At 44.6% G+C, this 19067-nt stretch overlaps 2 protein-coding genes across 6 annotated transcripts in view; one reads left to right on the top strand and one right to left on the bottom strand.

The window, feature by feature from the left end:
- Positions 1 to 589: 589 nt before the first annotated feature.
- GGPS1 (geranylgeranyl diphosphate synthase 1) lies at positions 590 to 16793 on the bottom strand. The gene is made up of 4 exons (XM_010384653.2): positions 16557 to 16793; positions 9634 to 9726; positions 1910 to 1980; positions 590 to 1677 (listed from the first exon to the last, which is right to left on the bottom strand). Exons 2-4 carry the CDS (start codon positions 9701 to 9703, stop codon positions 916 to 918), a joined length of 903 nt encoding a protein of 300 aa, XP_010382955.1. The 5' UTR covers positions 9704 to 9726; positions 16557 to 16793; the 3' UTR covers positions 590 to 915.
- A 299-nt stretch (positions 16794 to 17092) lies between these two features.
- The window catches only part of ARID4B (AT-rich interaction domain 4B), a 162102-nt gene continuing 160127 nt past the window's right edge, over positions 17093 to 19067 (top strand). For all 5 annotated transcript variants that reach the window (XR_004058871.1, XM_010384652.2, XM_010384651.2 and 2 more), the window contains exons 1-2: positions 17093 to 17561; positions 18361 to 18415. Coding sequence is in view for 3 of the 5 variants with exons in the window: in XM_010384652.2 (XP_010382954.1) it covers positions 18410 to 18415 (6 nt within the window). In the remaining 2 variants the exon portion in view is untranslated. The remainder of the gene's footprint in view (positions 17562 to 18360; positions 18416 to 19067) is intronic.

Raw genomic sequence — 19067 nt, 5'->3', positions numbered from 1 at the left:
AAAAAATAAAAAAAAAAAAAAAAAGGCCGGGCGCGGTGGCTCAAGCCTGTAATCCCAGCACTTTGGGAGGCCGAGACGGGCGGATCACAAGGTCAGGAGATCGAGACCATCCTGGCTAATACGGTGAAACCCTGTCTCTACTTAAAAAAAATACAAAAAACTAGCCGGGCGACGAGGCGGGCGCCTGCAGTCCCAGCTACTCGGGAGGCTGAGGCAGGAGAATGGCATAAACCCGGGAGGCGGAGCTTGCAGTGAGCTGAGATCTGGCCACTGCACTCCAGCCTGGGTGGCAGCGCAAGACTCAGTCTCAAAAAAAAAAAAAAAAAAAAAAAAGCAAAACTTGTGGGGTGGAGAGGAAGGAAAAAAGGAAAACGTTAAGAAAAAGGACCAGAGTGCTAGAGTGCTTACTGTTTATCGTATCAGCCTTTTCAAAGAAGACTTCAGTGGGGGGTTTCCAGAGGTGACAGTGAGATATTCTTTGCAGCAGCATTTAGGAAGAAAAGAGATTTGTGGTCTTTGGGCCAGCTAGCTAAAACAATCTGGCTTGGAACTGCCCAGATAGTACAGTTAGAAAGCGTACGGATAAAAATTCCTGGAAGCGAGTCTTTTTTATTGACGGAATAAACACAACATTAATGATAGTAGGGTAGAGCTGGTGGTAATGTCCTGTCACTGCAATTATGACATTCAAATCAGACCTACATAACTGTGGCTTCTTTTGATTCTTTCAACTTTGAATTTTGATTATCTGTACAGAGGGGCTTTTAAATGAAAACGAATTCACTTGCATCACCCCTACTCACCTATTTATTCTGTTTCTGGAGAATAACAAATTTTTTAGAAGGTGGTTAAGGCTAAAAGACAAAAAAAATTGACTAAAATAAGCTATGAGGCCCAGTCAAGAATGGCTTAACATTATTCATTTTCTTCTTTGAACATCTTACTTAAGTGCTTTATTAGGGCTACTAGCTCAGGGTTCCCACCACGTGCATCAATCTGTTTATAGGCTTTAGATTCAAGCTCTCTAAGAGTATTACGAGTATATTCAAAAGAACCTACATCCTCAAGATAATGTACACAGTATTTTTTAATATCTATGTTTTCTGTTCTCTGGCGCAAGATATTCTGCACCTGGGTACTTTCAGGCCTCGACCAAATAGCATGAATAGTAGGAAATGAGAACTTTCCCTCTGTTAGATCTTCACAAAAACTTTTGTTTTCACTATATTCTTTGGAGTGCAGATTAGCATAATCATCCCTAATTTGGAAAAAGAGCCCAAGTGTATTAAGTAGTGGTTTTAAATCTTCCTTGTAATCAGAGAACAACTGCATGAGACCTACTGCTAATCCAAACAGTCCACCTGTTTTCTGCAGCACCATAGCTTTATATTCTTCTTCAGTGGGACAAGTGTAATTATCCCTCCAGTAAATATCTAGGCCTTGTCCCTGATGGAGTTCCAAAAGCTGGCGGGTAAAAAGCTTCACTGCATCTGGGTGATCAAGGGTTAAGACTTTCTCCAAGCCAAGGAAATATACGTAATTTGCAGAATTGATGACAGATGGGATTCCATAGATGCTGTGGGCCACTGGAAAGCCACGTCGGAGTTTTGAGTTGTCTTCGATATCATCAATGAGTAAACTGGCATTATGCAACATTTCTGTCACTTCAATAATAATCTAATAAAAAAGAATTGAAAATGTCACTTATTTGAACTATTCAAAACTTATATACTCAGTTTAATTAACAGATTATGAAAGTCTCAGGTGTTAATTTTCACAATAAATATTTAGCAACCTCAATATAAAATAATATCTTGCATGAGGACTAAATTCAATCAAGAACTAGGAATATTTTTATGTGACAGCTATTAATTTCTTGGGGATTAATAAGATTAGAGTTGCCTAATACCTGTAGCTTGTCCTCTGGAACTTTCAGCCAATGATTAAATGCCTGTGAAAGTTTGGTTCTCACTTGTTTACCTGCAATTTAAAAATAAAATGTGACAATGAGTGTTTTGAGTATTTTAACTACAAAAAACACATTCAGAAACTTCCTTTAAACTGTTCAGACTTGCTAAATCCAGTGTCATCAATCCATTACCTACTGCAGAGCTTGCCTGGTACTGTTCAACACCTCATTCTCAATCGCTCTGAAATCCGAATCATAAAATGCACAACCTTCTAAAATTAGTGCAGGCACGGGAGACTCTAAAGCACTTCAGTGGCCTACTAGTCCACTCTTTTCATCTGAACTTGAATAAACAATTTTAAAGTAGGATGGGCTTTTAGGACTTATGACTTAATTTATTCCTTTTCTTGAAAAGGAAGCTTGTTTATTAATTATTTGAGACACAGTCTTGCTCTGTTGCCCAGGCTGGAGTGCAGTGGCATGATCATGGCTCACTGCAAACTCCACCTCCTGGGTTCACATGATTTTCATGCCTCCGCCTCCTGAGTGTCTGGGACTACAGGCACACACCACCATGCCTAGCTAATTTTTGTTATGTTTTGTAGAAAGGGGGTTTTGATACATTGCCCAGGCTGGTCTTGAACTCCTGAGCCCAAGCGATCCACCCGCCTCAGCCTCCCAAAGTGTTTGGATTACAGGTGTGAGCCACTGCACCAGGCCAAGAAGCTAGTTTAGTGTCAGCTAATTGGCACTGCCTATTTTACATAACCATAGGCATTGTTAATAAAATATATTTTACTATTTAATTACTTCATAAAATTACCTCTTGAAATATCTATTTCTCCTTTAAGTTAAGGCTTTAGAGATGTGGAAGCTCTGCTTCTTTCCTTTCAAAAATGAGATTATCACGCATTGAAGTATTCCCTTTTAAAATCCTGAGTTTAGTCAAAAGCTAATCTCATTATTTTGACTAGGGGCCTTCATTTTTCAGTATCTTCTTTTTTTCTTTCTTCCTTTTTTTTTTTTTTGAGACAGAGTCTCACTCTGTCACCCAGGCTGGAGTGCAGTGGTATGTTCACAGCTCACTGCAGCCTCCACCTCCTGGGCTCAAGTGATCCTTCCAGCTCAGCATCCTGAGTAGCTGGCACTATAGATGCAAGCCACCATGCCCAGTTAATTTTTGTTTTTTGTAGAGACAGTGTTTTCCCATGTTGCCCAGACTGGTCTCAAACTCCTGGGCTCAAGTGATCCGGCCGCCACAGCCTCCCAAATTGCTGAAATTACAGACGTGAGTCTCCTCGCCCAGCAGTATCATCTTTTTTTTACACAGAAACTCAAGATAGGTCTTTTGTTTTTTTTGAGATGGAGTCTCATTCTGTTGTCCAGGCTGGATTGCAGTGGCGTGATCTCGGCTGACTGCAACCTCCGCCTCCCGAGATCAAGCTATTCTCCTGCCTCAGCCTCCCGAGTAGCTGGGATTACAGGCATGTGCCACCATGCCTGGCTAATTTAAGACAAGTCTTTGGGCCGGGCGCGGTGGCTCAAGCCTGTAATCCCAGCACTTTGGGAGGCCGAGACGGGCGGATCACGAGGTCAGGAGATCGAGACCATCCTGGCTAACACGGTGAAACCCCGTCTCTACTAAAAATACAAAAAACTAGCCGGGTGAGGTGGTGGGAGCCTGTAGTCCCAGCTACTCGGGAGGCTGAGACAGGAGAATGGCGTAAACCCGGGAGGCGGAGCTTGCAGTGAGCTGAGATCCAGCCACTGCACTCCAGCCTGGGCGAGAGAGCGAGACTCCGTCTCAAAAAAAAAAAAAAAAAAAAAAAAAAAAAAAAAAAAAAAGACAAGTCTTTGGATAGAAGTTACCACTAGAAGTCATTGTAGCCATATATAAAGGAATGATAGATAAAAACCATGGCCAGTTCACTTAGTAAAAATGTTCTATAGATTTTCTGTTAAATGAATGCATGGTAATAACATCCTAATTTTAGATTAGGTTTCAGGAAAATGGTTACATAAAAAGTTAAAACTAAAACACTGTTTTCTTTTTTTTTTGGAGATGGAATTTCGCTTGTCACCCAGGCTAGAGTGCGATCTCAGTTCACTGAAACCTCCACCTCCTGGGTTCAGGCGATTCTCCTGCCTCAGCCTCCCAAGTAGCTGGGATTACAGGTGCCCGCCCCCACGCTCAGCTAATTTTTGTATTTTTAGTAGAGACAGGGTTTCACTATGTTGGCCAGGTTGGTGTCGAACTCCTGACCTCAGGTAATTCACCCGCCTTAGCCTCCCAAAATGCTGGGATTACAGTTTTTTTTTTCTTTTTGAGACAAGTCTTGATCTGTCACCCAGGCTGGAAAGCAATGGCATGATCTTGGCTCACCGCAACCTTTGCCTCCCGGGTTCAAGGGATTCTCCTGTCTCAACCTCCCAAGTAGCTGGGATTATAGGTGTGCGCCACTACACCTAACTAATTTTTTGTATTTTTTTGAGACGGAGTTTTGCTCTTGTTGCCCAGGCTGGGGAGCAGTGTCGTGATCTTGGCTCACTGCAACTTCCACCTCCCAGGTTCAAGCGATTCTCCTGCCTCAGTCTCCCAAGTAGCTGGCATTACAGGCGTGTGCCACCAAGTCCAGCTAATTTTTTATATTTTTAGTAGAGACAGGGTTTCATCATGTTGGCCAGGCTGGGCTTGAATTCCTGACCTCAGGTGATCCACCCACCTTGGCCTCCCAAAGTGTAGGGATTACAGGCACGAGCTACTGCGACCGGCCAATTTTTTTGTATTTTTAATAGAAATGGGGTTTCACCATGTTGGCCAGGCTGGTCTCGAACTCCTGACCTGAAGTCGTCCACCTGCCTCGGCCTCTCGTAGTGCTGAGATTACAGGTGTGAGCCACTGTGCCCAGCCTATTATTATTATTTTTGAGATAAGGTCTCGCTCTGTCACCCAGGCTGGAGTGCGGTGGCACAATCACGGCTCACTGCAGCCTTGACCTCCTAGGCTGGAGCCCCGCGAGTAGCTGGATCTACAAGAACAAGCCATCATGCCTGACTAATTTTATTTTTATTTATTTTCTGTAGAGGCAGGGTTTCACCCTGTTGCCCAGGCTGGTCTCAAGCCCCTGGGCTCAAAAGCAATCTGTCTCACTTGGCCTCCAAAGTGCTGGGATAATAAGTGTGAACCACTGCACCTGGCTTATATCACGTAATCACATTTTTTTGAAGATGAACAACAGAGTCTCAATGTGGAATTTCATTTTATTTTTGAATGTTATATAAAAAACAGTACAATATTGGCTTAGTTTTGAGGTACTACAGTTTTAATATTTTTTTCCCCTCTGATGACATGCTAATGTTTAGCCTGATATATATATATATTTTTTTTGAGACGGAGTCTCGCTCTGTCGCCCAGGCTGGAGTGCAGAGGCCGGATCTCAGCTCACTGCACGCTCTGCCTCCCGGGTTCACGCCATTCTCCTGCCTCAGCCTCCCGAGTAGCTGGGACTACAGGCGCCCGCCACCTCGCCTGGCTAGTTTTTTGTATTTTTTAGTAGAGACGGGGTTTCACCGTGTTAGCCAGGATGGTCTCCATCTCCTGACCGCATGATCTGCCCGTCTCAGCCTCCCAAAGTGCTGGGATTACAGGCTTGAGCCACCACGCCCGGCCTAGCCTGATACTTTTAAGTTTCCCCTGGCTTTTTTTTTTTTTGAGTCGGGGTCTCCCTGTATTACCCAGGCTGGGGTGCAGTGGCGTGATCTTGGCTTACTGCAGCCTCGACCTCCCAGGCTCCAGTGATCATCCCACTTCAGTCCCCCAGGTAAGCTGGGAGTACAAGGGCGTGTCACATGCCTGGCTAATTTTTTGTATTTTTAGTAGAGACAGGGTTTTGCCATGTTGTCCAGGCTGGTCTCGAACTCCTAGGCTTAAGCCATCTGCCCACTTTGGTCTCCCAAAGTGCTGGGAGTAGAGGCGTGAGCCACTGTGCCTGGCTAAGTTCTGAAATAATTTCTAACACTGAGGCTAATCACAGAGATCTCTCAAAATTAAAGATTACTGCTTCCTCTTTAAGATCTAAACATTACTGTCTCTCTTTGTGAAGCCCTTCTTCCTCTACTGCCAGCTTTATCTCTCCCTAATCCCACCCTTTACCTCATCTAGGGCCCCACACTAAGGCAAATAAACATAAACATAAGATGATAGCAAGTATGAGAAATTAAAAAATAAAAATCATTTTCTTTACTACTTTCAGAAAATCCTTTTTCTTTTTTTTTTTTTTTTTGAGACAGGGTCTCACTCTGTTGCCCAGGCAGTGGCGTGGTCTCCGCTCACTACACGCTCTGGCTCCTAGGCTAACGTGATTCCCATGTCTCAGCTGGGACTACAGGCATGTGCTACCATACTTGGCTAATATTTATACTTTTAGAACAGACAGGGTTTTACCATGTTGGTCAGGTTGACTTCAGAAAATTCTGATATCATGATTATTATTTACTAGCAAGAGTAATACTACAACAGTGTAAATGACCTGGCACACCTCTAAGTTACTTTAATAACTCTGAAGCTCTCTATAAAAAAAATAAGTGTGTTAGCCGGGCGCAGTGGCTCAAGCCTGTAATCCCAGCACTTTGGGAGGCCGAGACGGGTGGATCACGAGGTCAGGAGATCGAGACCATCCTGGCTAACACGGTGAAACCCCGTCTCTACTAAAAAATACAAAAAACTAGCCGGGCGAGGTGGCGGGCGCCTGTATTCCCAGCTACTCGGGAGGCTGAGGCCGGAGAATGGCGTGAACCCAGGAGGCGGAGCTTGCAGTGAGCTGAGATCCGGCCACTGCACTCTAGCCTGGGCGACAGAGCAAGACTCCGTCTCAAAAAAAAAAAAAAAAAAAAAAAAAAAAAAAAAAAAAGTGTGTTATGTGCATAGTGCATATAGTGCAATGTCACATTTCTTTAGAAGTATTGTTTGAGGTTATATTCCATCATGGATCAAGAACGTATTTGAATAAGAAGGTGAGGTACCTAATAATAATTTAAAGTATGTTATCTAATGGCTTAAAGCATTATTTCCAGGTAATGAGAATTAAAAAAAAAGAAGTCATAGAAGGTGGTCACTGCGTAAGTAAGCATTATGGTAAAATGTAACTGTAGGCAGTCCTTGCTTTGTAAGTAGTAGAGTAAGAGACATTTGAGAGATGCTTGTTAGACTTTTGTCAGCACTGATAACTGGCTTGCTATGAATGCCAGCCCAGTTCGGCGAGTGTTTCTGAAAGTGTTCTAAAGGACATCTGGCAATAAGAGCTGGGCAGAGTGGGCCGGGCGCGGTGGCTCAAGCCTGTAATCCCAGCACTTTGGGAGGCCGAGACGGGCGGATCACGAGGTCAAGAGATCGAGACCATCCTGGCTAACGTGGTGAAACTTCGTCTCTACTAAAAAATATAAAAAACTACCTGGGCTGAGGTGGCGGGCGCCTGTAGTCCCAGCTACTTGGGAGGCTGAGGCAGGAGAATGGCGTAAACCCGGGAGGCGGAGCTTGCAGTGAGCTGAGATCTGGCCACTGCACTCCAGCCCGGGCGACAGAGAGAGACTCCGTCTCAAAAAAAAAAAAAAAAAAAAAAAAGAGCTGGGCAGAGTGAAAGTGTAATTGCGCCATGTTTCTCACTGGGAGATACTGAAATAAGTTACTAACTGCTGGATACATGTCACTCAAGAGCAGTCTCTTGGCTTTTTCTTAAAACAGCGGGCAACCTTCCCTTTGAATTCTCCATTTCTATCATTCCCTCATTCTTCTGATGCATTGACATTAGCAGGTGAGTCTCTATTAGGGTCTGCCAAAATAAAAATGACACTAATTATGGCTTTCCAAGGTGTAGCACAGGAGTTAGCATTCTTTTGGCTTTTATCCTTCCCAGGCTCATGAAGAACAGAAATGCACACATTACCATAGAGGTGTGCTTGTAAAGAAAGGTGTATACTTTAGCACAGACATTAAAAAGTGTCTATTGAGACTGAACTGAGAGCATCATTAGAGTTTAGTCACAGTATGGGCTAAATAGGTTTTTATGCTTGTCAAATAATTTACCAACTTTTTTTTTTTTGAGACGGAGTCTCGCTCTGTCGCCCAGGCTGGAGTGCAGTGGCCGGATCTCAGCTCACTGCAAGCTCCGCCTCCTGGGTTTACGCCATTCTCCTGCCTCAGCCTCCCGAGTAGCTGGGACTACAGGCGCCTGCCACCACGCCCGGCTAGTTTTTTTTTGTATTTTTTAGTAGAGACGGGGTTTCACTGTGTTAGCCAGGATAGTCTCAATCTCCTGACCTCGTGATCCGCCTGTCTCGGCCTCCCAAAGTGCTGGGATTACAGGCTTGAGCCACCGCGCCCGGCCAATTTACCAACTTTTACACTTTCTTCTTTTTAAAAAAATGTTTAAAACAGAGAGGGGGACTTGTTATGTTGCCCAAGGTGGTCTCAAACTTTTGGCCTCAAGCAATCCTGCCTTGGTCTCCCAAAGTGCTGGGAATACAGGTGTGGGCCACCACACCTGGCCTGTATTATTTCTATGAGAAAGAATAGTCTAAGCTTTAAGTAATTGATTTATAAATGATTTTTTATTACAAGAACCCCTGTTTATTATATTCATGAGTTTTTGCTTATCATCATTTACAGACAAGGTTTTTTTTTGAGTTGGAGTCTCATTCTGTTGCCAGGCTGGAGTGCAGTGGTACAATCTCGGCTCACAGAAACCTCTGCCTCCCAGGTTCAAGCTATTATCCTGACTCAGCCTCCTGAGTAGCTGGGACTACAGGTATGCGCCACCATGCCCAGCTAATTTTTGTATTTTTAGTAGAGACAGGGTTTTATCATGTTGTCCAGGCTGGTCTCAATCTCTTGACCTCATGATCCGCCGGCCTCGGCCTCACAAAGTGCTGGGTTTACAGGTGTGAGCCACCACGCCCAGCCTCCAGACAAGTTTTTAAAGAAGCAAAATAAAACAAAAACACACATGTACACGTGAGATAGGAAGCCATGTGCAGGTGGCACGCCTTTATACAGGAATAAAGTGGGCTATGCTTCCAAATACTGTGATTTTAGATACATTATTATTTGGCTGTCAAAGGAACTAGTAGTATACGAAATGCAGTGCATGTGTGAGATACTGGAAAACAAAGATATAGATGGTAAACTTGAACATGGATGGTAAATAAAGTGTTCTATTGTTAAACAAATCTGCATAACTTCCCCTAACATCTAAACAGTGGGGAATTTGAATGCGTAATATCCATAAAGAATACAACCTCCAATGAGATATCAAAATGTTTTAAGTATTTTTATTTTTTAAGGTATGTTAAATCATTGGATATGTTTTAAAGGGTGCCTTCAAAAATTATATTTCTTTTTAAGAGACGGGGTCTCACTATGTTGCCCAAGCTGGAGTGCAGTGGCTATTCACAGGTGTGATCATTGTGCACTACAGCCTTAAACTCCTGGGCTCAAGCCATCCTCCTGTCTCAGCCTCCCAAGTAGGTGGGACAACAGGTGTATATCACTTCACCTGGCAAAAATTACCGTTTAATAATGAAAAATTAGAACGTTCTATTTATCATTTTTCTCAGATGCATCTACAAAATCTCAACAGCTAGCAAGTCTAACCTTTTCTATTTGCCAACATTTGAATGACCACTACTGTGTGAAAATGACCCTCTATGGACTATAAGTGAAGTATTACCTGGTAACTGAAGTAAGTATTTATACGGTTCTAGAAGAATTCTTTGGACTGTTTCTTGAGTCTTCTCCATTGGATTTAAACTTCAAAGCCAATCTGTCAAAAAGAAACATAAAGATCACATGAAACGAATCATCTTTGAGTATAAAACTGCAAAGGAATTTGTATTCCTTTTTGTTTTTTTTTTTGAGACGGAGTCTCGCTCTGTCGCCCAGGCTGGAGTGCAGTGGCAGGATCTCAGCTCACTGAAAGCTCCGCCTCCCGGGTTTGCGCCATTCTCCTGCCTCAGCCTCTGGAGTACCTGGGACTACAGGCGCCCGCCAACACGCCCGGCTAGTTTTTTTTGTATTTTTTATTAGAGACTGGGGTTTCACCGTGTTAGCCAGGATGGTCTCGATCTCCTGACCTCGTGATCTGCCCGTCTTGGTCGCCCAAAGTGCTGGGATTACAGGCCACCATGCCCAGCCGCAGGAATTTGTATTTCAAGGTGTTTGTGAAAAGACAGTCACCCAGTTTGGTTTAAAAAGAATTTTCTGTTGCCGCGCATGGTGGCTCACGCCTATAATCCCAGCACTTGGAAGGGTGAGGCAGGCGGATTGCTTAAGCCCAGGAGTTCGAGGCCAGCCTGGGAAACATGGCAAAACCTTGTCTCTACTAAAAATACAAAAAATTAGCTGAGGTGGGTAGATCACGAGGTCAGGAGTTCAAGACCAGTCTTCACACCATCTCTACTAAAAATACAAAAATTAGCCAAGCATGGTAGTGAGTGCCTATAGTTTCAGCTACTTGGGAGGCTGAGGCAGAATTGCTTGAACCCAGCAGGCAGAGGTTGCAGTGAGCTGAGATCACACCACTGCTCTCCAGCCTGGGCGAAAGAGTGAGACTCCAGTCTCAAAAAACAAAAAAAGAAGATTCTACATCTATGAGGCCTTGAAAACATGTTAAGTGAAAGAAGCCAATCTCAAGTGACTACATATTGTATGATTCCATTGATATGAAATGTTCAGAATAAGCCAATCTACAGAGACAGAAAGTAGATTCGTGGTTAGGAATAGGGACTAATTGCTAATGAGTACACGGTTTCTTTTTGCAGGGATCAAAATGTTATAAAATTAAATTGTGGTGTTGGTTGCACAGCCCTGTGAATACATTAAAAACTGCTGAAATGTACACTTTAAATGGGTGGTATGTAAATTCTCTCTCAATTAGAAAATTCTTCATTCAAGTGATTATATTGGTCAAAGTGTTCTCTTGGTTTTTAAGTTTTCTTAGTCACGTAACTTATATTAAGCCTTTCCTATTTTAATCACCCATAAAAGGCTTAATTTGTTGACGGCAAATGTCAAAACAACTCCAGAGAACTGGAAAGACACCTCTGTATTTAACTGATTACACTAATTAGTAAACATATCCTTTTTTAAATGAGCACTAAGATGAGTATGTTTTATGTATTTAAAATTTAGGCCGGGCGCGGTGGCTCAAGCCGGTAATCCCAGCACTTTGGGAGGCCGAGGTGGGCGGATCACAAGGTCAGGAGATCGAGACCATCCTGGCTAACACGGTGAAACCCCGTCTCTACTGAAAAATACAGAAAACTAGCTGGGCGAGGTGGCGGGCGCCTGTAGTCCCAGCTACTCGGGAGGCTGAGGCAGGAGAATGGCGTGAACCCGGGAGGCGGAGCTTGCAGTGAGCTGAGATCTGGCCAGTGCACTCCAGCTTGGGTGACAGAGCGAGACTAGGTCTCAAAAAAAAATAAATAAATAAAAATAAAATTTAAAGGGATTCTCCTATAATCAATCAATTTCAGAGATTTCTGATTTAAGATATGCATTAACTCAAATGCAATCATATTTATTAAACATTTTCCCCTTTATACTGAAATCTGCCTTATTTCAATATTTCCTACAATAACACTCATGGTCTTCCTAGGGTCTCCCTGTACGGCTGAATCTCTGCTTTATTTCTTTGTATCTGTTTCTATTATTACTTGTCCTCGTATTAGGAATCTTTTTCTAACTCCTCTAGCATCTTTGGCACATTTTGGGAAGTTTATTACTTTTATCCTCTTTCTTCTGCTTCTTGGGACTATGCTTTAGTCTTTAGAATCCTGAGCCCGCTTCTAACCAACTTTTCTGGCTTCACGGCAGATACAACAAAAAGGCTAAATGTAATATGGCATCTAATGGCAGTTTGTGGTTAGGGCTGTTCAATGAGCTGCACATCATTGGTTTTTGGAATTGGAAGCCACTTTAGAAAGTTATCTCAGTATGCCAGAAGATAAAGCACAAAAATATATTTGCTTAAGTGAGGGTCACTTTTTTTGAATGAAGAAAATGAAGTTGAGTTCAGGTACTTTGTGTTACTCTGATTGTTCAAAGTTCTTTTTTTCTTTTTCTTTTTTTTTTTTGAGACGGAGTTTCGCTCTTGTTGCCCAGGCTGGAGTGCAGTGGCGTGATCTCGGCTCACTGCAACCTCCCCCTCCTGGGCTCAAGTGATTCTCCTGCCTCAGCCTCCCGAATAGCAGGGATTACAGGTTCCCGCCACCACGCTCAGCTAAATTTTTTGAATTTTTAGTAGAGATGGGGTTTCACTACGCTGGCCGGGCTGGTCTCAAAACTCCTGACCTCAGATGATCCACCTGCCTCAGCCTCCCAAAGTGTTGGGATTACAGGCGTGAGCCACCATGCCCGGCCTGATCCTTTTTTTCTAAGTCTGGGCCAGAGACTTAGAAATCTTCAATTTAAATACGCATCTTGTATGATTCTGATACAGCTGCTTGAGAATGTTAGGGGAACTGGAAATAGGTTGCTTACATGGTACCACATCACACCACAACTAAGGGGGTGTGGGCTACTGTTATTTATTATAACAGTGAGGATGTGTTCGTTTTTCTTTTTCTTTTTTTGAGACGGGGTCTCGCTCTGTTGCCCACGCTGGAGTGCAGTGGCACGATCTCGGCTCATTGCAACCTCTGCCTCCTGGGTTCAAGCAGTTCTCCTGACTCAGCCTCCTGAGTATCTGCGACTACAGGTGCCCACCACCACGCCCAGCTAATTTTTCTATTTTAGTAGAGACGGGGTTTCACCAGTGTTCCTCGATTTCTAAATCTGCCCTAGTAACTTCATAATGTTAAGTAACAAAAGTCATCTTTTATAGACCAGTCACCTGATACTATGATCGCATCATTGACACTCTCAGGCGTAAGGTGATTCTAGTACTATAACTTCTTGCCGGCAACTAAAATTTAAAATGTAAAATATACTTAGGAGCAGAATCTGACTTTTGTGGATTTATACTATAAATTAATCCACCAAAGACAAGACTTTTGCACATATTTCAGTTAATAAACACACTGATTTATATACATGTAGCCAAGCAAATCCAAAGATCCTGAGTAAATACCAACAACGTGCCACAAAATTCCAAAATCTTGCACTTGTGTGTTTATTACAGACTATTCATAATAGTAAAATCAACCTAAGTGTTCATCAGTAGATTACTGAATAAAGAAAATGTGGTATATACACAATGAATTGTTATTCAGCCATTAAAACAAAATGAAATCACGTCATTTGCAGCAAAATGGATGGATAGCCCTTACCTTAACTGTAACAAGTCAGACATAGAAAGACAAATAGTACATCTTAATTATAAATGGGAGCTAAATAATGTGTATACATGGACATGGAGCGTGGAATGATAGACAATGGAGATTCCAAAGGGTGAGAAGGTGGGAAGGAGGTGGATGATAAAAGATTACTTAATGGGTACAATGTGATTATGTGGGTGATGGACACCCTAAAAGTCCTGACTTCACTACTATGCAATCTATGCATGTGATAAAACTACACTTGTACCCCATACATTTATACAAGTAAAAATAAACAAAAAACCCCCCAAACCAAAATCTAATTATTAGTGCTAGCATTCCACTTTTCCAGCACACTTACGAGTGTAAAACTGCTGAGACTACCCAATTTAGTGACTATCGGGTATTTAATGTTCCTGTCTTGTAGCAGTCAATGAATACAAGGGTAAAATGGTTTGAACCACATTGTCTCTGTAACGTAGATGTTTTTCTGCTGTGAAATGAGACTTGTAATATGGCAACAAGAGAAAAGAATAAAACTTCTACATATGTATGCACTGTTAGGCAGTTGGTAGGCACATGATAATGGATGGCTGAAATAATAACACACACACATAACCATCAACTATGCAAGTGCTTTGATGCTTCCCCATACTGTAAACCATCTCATGGATCACATAAACCTTTTGAGAATATGATGAAAGCTATGAATCTTCTAAAAAAAGAAAAAAAAAGCTTGTGTATGTGTTAATACGCTCCAACACAAATGTATGCACTGCCGCAAAGACTTAGAACATGTAACTTCTTCTTACAGCATATAACTTCTCAGAGATCATGTAGTCCCTGAATTGTTTACATGCACCTCAGATTAAGATCTCCAGCTATCGAATATCTTTACCCTTCAATGCCAAGCAAATATTCATGTTTGTGTTATAAGCTAAGACATAAATTCCACTAGCTTAACTCTTTGAAGGCAGATTAGAAATGAAAATTAAAGCACAAAACTAGTGTATAGTTCAGGTTACTCTTCAGGATTGAAAGGCATATTTTTTTGTAGTCTGTTCTCATCTATATCAAACAATTACAAAAAAATCAGCACTCCACGAAAAGAAATCATTTTAACAAGAGAAACATTTCAAAGAGAAACATCCCATATGGGAAATTTCTACATCCACCTTGACTAGCAATTAATACCAAAGACGTCACAAGGAAAAAGAGGCTCATAAAGAATCAAATAAGTGAAATAATCAATATTCCTATTGGTAATATTAGGCAAATACTTATTAAGGTAACCTATTACCTATACTATTTGATCTCTGACCCGTTACCTTATTATCAGGGATTGAAGTATAATATTAGGTAAATCCTTATTAGGTAACCTATTATCTATACCTTATTATCAGGGATTGGAAAAAAAGAAGATGCAAAACAGGAAGAATAATGGCTTAGATACAAGATTATTATCGAACATCATTAAAGGTAGAATTTAAAAAGCATCTCATATACTTCTCTATTTATATGTCAGTACCTATCTTTTCTCAACTACAGGTTGGGAGCAAGAATCACGTTTGTGTATTTTCTCACAGCCTCCAAAACACATTTGACTGAACTTAAAAATCAATGAGATACAGTTTCAGAATTCCCTTTTGTGTCAGGATCTCTAGCAGGTGTACCCTGTTGCACAGAAATCAGAGCTAATCTTTGTTTCAATTTGTAGAGAGCTTTGTGGTTGATGTTATTTTTCAACTTAAAACACTAGTCATGCTTTAAAAAAAAATTATTTCCTTTGCTCACTTAGAGATGTTTAAGAATACTCACTTAACAAGTCAATTTCCTTTCCCAGAGGATGTTTACATACAAGTATTCTCATAAGAAAACATAAGAACCTCAATTTTTCTAGGTAACAACAACCAACTTGCCTTGTGTCTTCTTAAGCCTAAAGGATTCTACACACTGCGGCACATACTCTCACTCGCCTTTGTTTTAAATCAAAGGACTTCCCAATTTATCATAGCTGGAAATTTCAGCTATCACGTACTAAACTTAAATGTAAGGAGGCATTAGTGTGTGTTACATGAACTCTACTAGTTTCCTTTTAGAGTGAATAAACTACAGAATACCTCAGTGAGAGTCTGAAACTTCTCATTTTCAAAACTAAAAAGCTGCCAGAAATTTGTTCAAAGGGTGAATCCATAATTATTACCACAAACGCTCCATTCCTGTCCCCATGTGAACTACTACGGCAATAGCCACCTCGTCGGGCTCCCTGCATTTGCCTCTTTAACTCTTCTTTTTTTCGCTTCCTCTACTCTTCAGCCAGGGTGACATTCCAATCGGAGTCATCTCTCCCTTCTAACTGAGATTCCTTGGAAGATATCCCATTGCTATCAGGACAGAAAAAAACTCCTTCACAAAGTCTATAAGGTTCCACACTGCCCCTCTTCCCATCTCTCCAGGCTCAGTTCTTCATACTGGAAAAGCTCCCTTCCGCCACAGGGCTTTCAGACAAGTTAGTCTTTTTGTCTGGAAAGTCCTTTCCTTTTCTTTCCTTAGTTAACTCCTGTTAGCCCTTCAGCTCTCAGCTCGATCCTCACTTGCTCAGAAGCCCTTCCTTTCCCTTCCTAAATAAGCCAAATTCCCTCACATTCTCCTGTCACCGCGGAACTCTCCTCTGGGGCACTGCCACTGCGGTAATTTCACATTGTTTTGTTCAGCATCTGTCCGTCTCGCCAGGCGCAGGTCTACGAAGGCAGAGGCCACCCCAGTGGTGGGCGCTCAGCAGCCATGAAAAAAAGAAAGCGCCTTCTAACGCGTTGGACAATGAAACCAGGGCACACAACCTTGCGTCTAAAACGCGAACATCCCATGCAAACGACTTCTCTTTTCAAAGGGAATGGCCTGGTTTCAGAATGGCTAAACAGAGACATACAAATGTGAAGCGCACACTGAATCCTTCCACTCATACTCCGGGAGAAAGACGATGGATCTGAAAGAAGCTGCCTGATGTAAGAAGGGAATTTCTATCACTTCGAGGCCGATTTTCCACAGCGCCTGGGCAGAGAACTGCAAACGTCTACAGTGCTAGCACAGAGTCCGGAGGGAGAGAAACGGTGAGGTTTCTGCTTCCTCCTCGCTCAGATGCTCCCTTCCGCCGCACTTGGCCAACCCTTCCTCCTCCTCCCCGCTTAAAGCTAGGGGATGGAAAATTCATACACAATCCGGTTCAGCATCCGGGTCCTCACTCTCCTTTCTTTCTTTCCTCTCTGCCCCGCCTCCCAGCCTCCCCCGCCCTCCTTCCCATCCGGGTTCCCCCCAAGCCGCCGCCACTGCTGCTCACAGTTCAACGATGATATCACGACTTTCACGCCGCCGGTCCGGGAGTAGCTGTACCCCGCATTAACTTCCTATTTTATAATGTGGACTTAGGCTCTTCCCTATGCCTACATGAATCCCTCCCACTACTTCACCACATAACTCTCCGCCCTCCTCAGCCGCCAGCGACACCGCATTACTCGGTGCAAGAAAATGCGCCATCCCGGTCACACTGCGCAGGCGTCGTTGCCGCCTCCCTACTGCTTTGTTGCCCCGCCCCTTTCCCCCCTTCCCCTCTCCGGTCCACGCTGGCGCAGGGCATCGTGGGCCTTGCAGTTCTCGCGGACGAGGATTTGCGCGTTGGCTCCAGAGGCTGGACTTCATTTCCCAGGAAGCCTTGAGGCGTAACTCTCTGTTTCCATAGAACTGGTGGGAAAATGGCGTCGTTGTTTGTATCCAGCGACCAATAGGAACAGTGTATAGGCGGGTTCTGAAGAATTTTAACCAATCCAAGGTCGTCTAAGAGGCCATCCGGGAAAGAGGTAGGGGAGGGGGAAAAAATCTAGGGGAGGGGAGAAAGGAAGGGGGGGGACCTAGAGTCGGGGTGGGGGGAAGCGATGTTTGCCCGTCAGTCGAGTCCGGAGTGAGGAGCTCGGTCGCCGGAGCGGAGGGAGAGTCTTGAGCTTCAGCTTGCCGCCGCCACGGCCACCGCCTGGACCTTTGCCCGGAGGGAGCTGCAGAGGGTCCATCGCCGCCGTCCTCTGGAGGGCAGCGCGTTTGGGGGCCCGGACCTCCAGTCCGGGAGGGATTTTTCGTCGTCCCCCTCCCCCCAACCAGGGAGCCCGAGCGGCCGCCAAACAAAGGTACCAGTCGCCGCCGCGGGAGGAGGAGGAGCCGGAGCCTCTGCCTCAGCAGCCGCTGGACCCGCCGCCCTTCTTCCCCATCTCTCCCCCAGGCCTACTGGTTTTGGGGGGGAGGAGGAGAGAGGGAACTCTGGACGTGCCAGGGTCAGATCTCGCCTCCAAGGAAGGTAGGGCCATTTTCTGGGGCTTTCGTGGTCTCCTAAGGGGGTTCTTTTGGGAGTCGCTGGGCCCGACCGAGGAGCAGAGGAAGATCGCGGTGGTGGTCCCTGCGGCGCCCGAATTCGGGGCCTCGGCCTTCCGGGAGCCCCCACCCCCCGCAGCCGCTGTGTCCGAGCCGCCCCCTGGCTGGGCGGCCGCACACTCAGCGGTTTAGCGGCCGCGGTCGGGGGCCCGGGCAGGGTGGGGGCCGTTCCGCCTCCGGGGCCCTCGGCCCTCACGTTGTCCCCCCGGCGGGGCCAGATGTTGATCCCGCTCCCACTTGTCGGGTCTGCGCCCGGAACGGGACGTGGGCAGGGGACTCTGCGGCGGGCCGGTTCAGCCCGCGGCCCACAGGCCCTCCTGGGCCCTCGGTGGCCCCCGGCCGGCCTCCACCTCGGACGCGGCGCATGGGGGCGCGGACTCGCTCGGCCGGGCGCTGAGGCCCGCGTGGAGAGCGGCCGGCCCCACGCCGGACGCCGGGCTTGTTGTGAGTTTGTTCTCTGACAGAAATGGCGTCATTGTCGTAGACGGGAAACTCCGTCGGGTCTCGACAATGGGGACGGGAAGCTGCCGAGCTGTGTAGGTGGCTGGGTTTGCGGGGATGGCGGGGCCAGAGGGAGCCCCGAGTCGGCGTGTGATGTTCGGGGGCTGGCGCCTGGTGCGGCTCTTTCTTCGGGGTTCGGGCGTCGCTCGGTTCCTTCCCTCCGCCTCCGCCAGTGCAGAGGGGTGCCTGTGGTGTTGACTGGGTGTCTTTTGTTTCCCCTCCAGGTGCAGGTGAACCTGGTGTTTTAGAGAATATCTCGGTCCCAGAGTCATCATGAAGGTAAGATTGCCTGCAGAATACGAATCTCTGGGGTTATCGAATTCAGGAAGTAGGGGGTTTGGACGAGGTCGTCGTGTGGGGCTTCCGAGTTTTGCAGAGGAAGGTGTGTTTGGTGGCTTGGTGACCGAGCCCTTCCCCAGAGAGACCGGGGTCAGCTGGCGGGCTTTGCTGTGGAGTTGGAGGCAGTTACAGGGTATCTCAACTGAAGATGATTCTCCCATATTGAACCCCTCTTTTCGTAGGGAATGAGAGGAATAATGGCATGAATTAAAGTGTTTTAAAAGGTGAAATAAAAAGCAGGTCAGGTAATCTGATCCTGGAAACTGAACTGTATTGTGGTTCTATCAGTTACACTGACGAAAGAAAATCTTATTTGTTGTGTGAACAGTACTATAAAATTTTAGCAGAAAACTCTTTGACTCTTCACAAACATAATTTAATGGAAAGATTTAAAAAGATAATTTTGGTGATCTTTACACAATTCAGAGATACCAATTGTTTCTTGTATTTCCAGGCACTTGGGGTTATGTGGTTTATTTTTCTTTATTGATCTGGTTGGTCTGCAAATAAGTCAGAGGCTCTGTTGCATTATGATGGGTGGAAAACTGATGGCCAGGTTCCTCTTAGACGTAAACATATTAACTGAGTGGAG

This window comes from Rhinopithecus roxellana, chromosome 8 (assembly GCF_007565055.1).
Source record: "Rhinopithecus roxellana isolate Shanxi Qingling chromosome 8, ASM756505v1, whole genome shotgun sequence".
Classification (NCBI taxonomy): Eukaryota; Metazoa; Chordata; class Mammalia; order Primates; family Cercopithecidae; genus Rhinopithecus; species Rhinopithecus roxellana.
The sequence above is the reverse complement of the archived record's forward strand: the minus strand, read 5'-3'. Positions and strand labels throughout refer to the sequence as shown.

Excerpts from the sequence above, each read along its gene's own strand:
- GGPS1 (XM_010384653.2), bottom strand. The coding sequence starts at position 9,703 with ATGGAGAAGACTCAAGAAACAGTCCAAAGAATTCTTCTAGAACCGTAT. Across the intron at positions 1,981-9,633 it reads ATACTTACTTCAGTTACCAG|GTAAACAAGTGAGAACCAAA; the intron begins GTAATACTTCAC and ends TTTAAATTGCAG. Across the intron at positions 1,678-1,909 it reads TTCCAGAGGACAAGCTACAG|ATTATTATTGAAGTGACAGA; the intron begins GTATTAGGCAAC and ends CTTTTTTATTAG.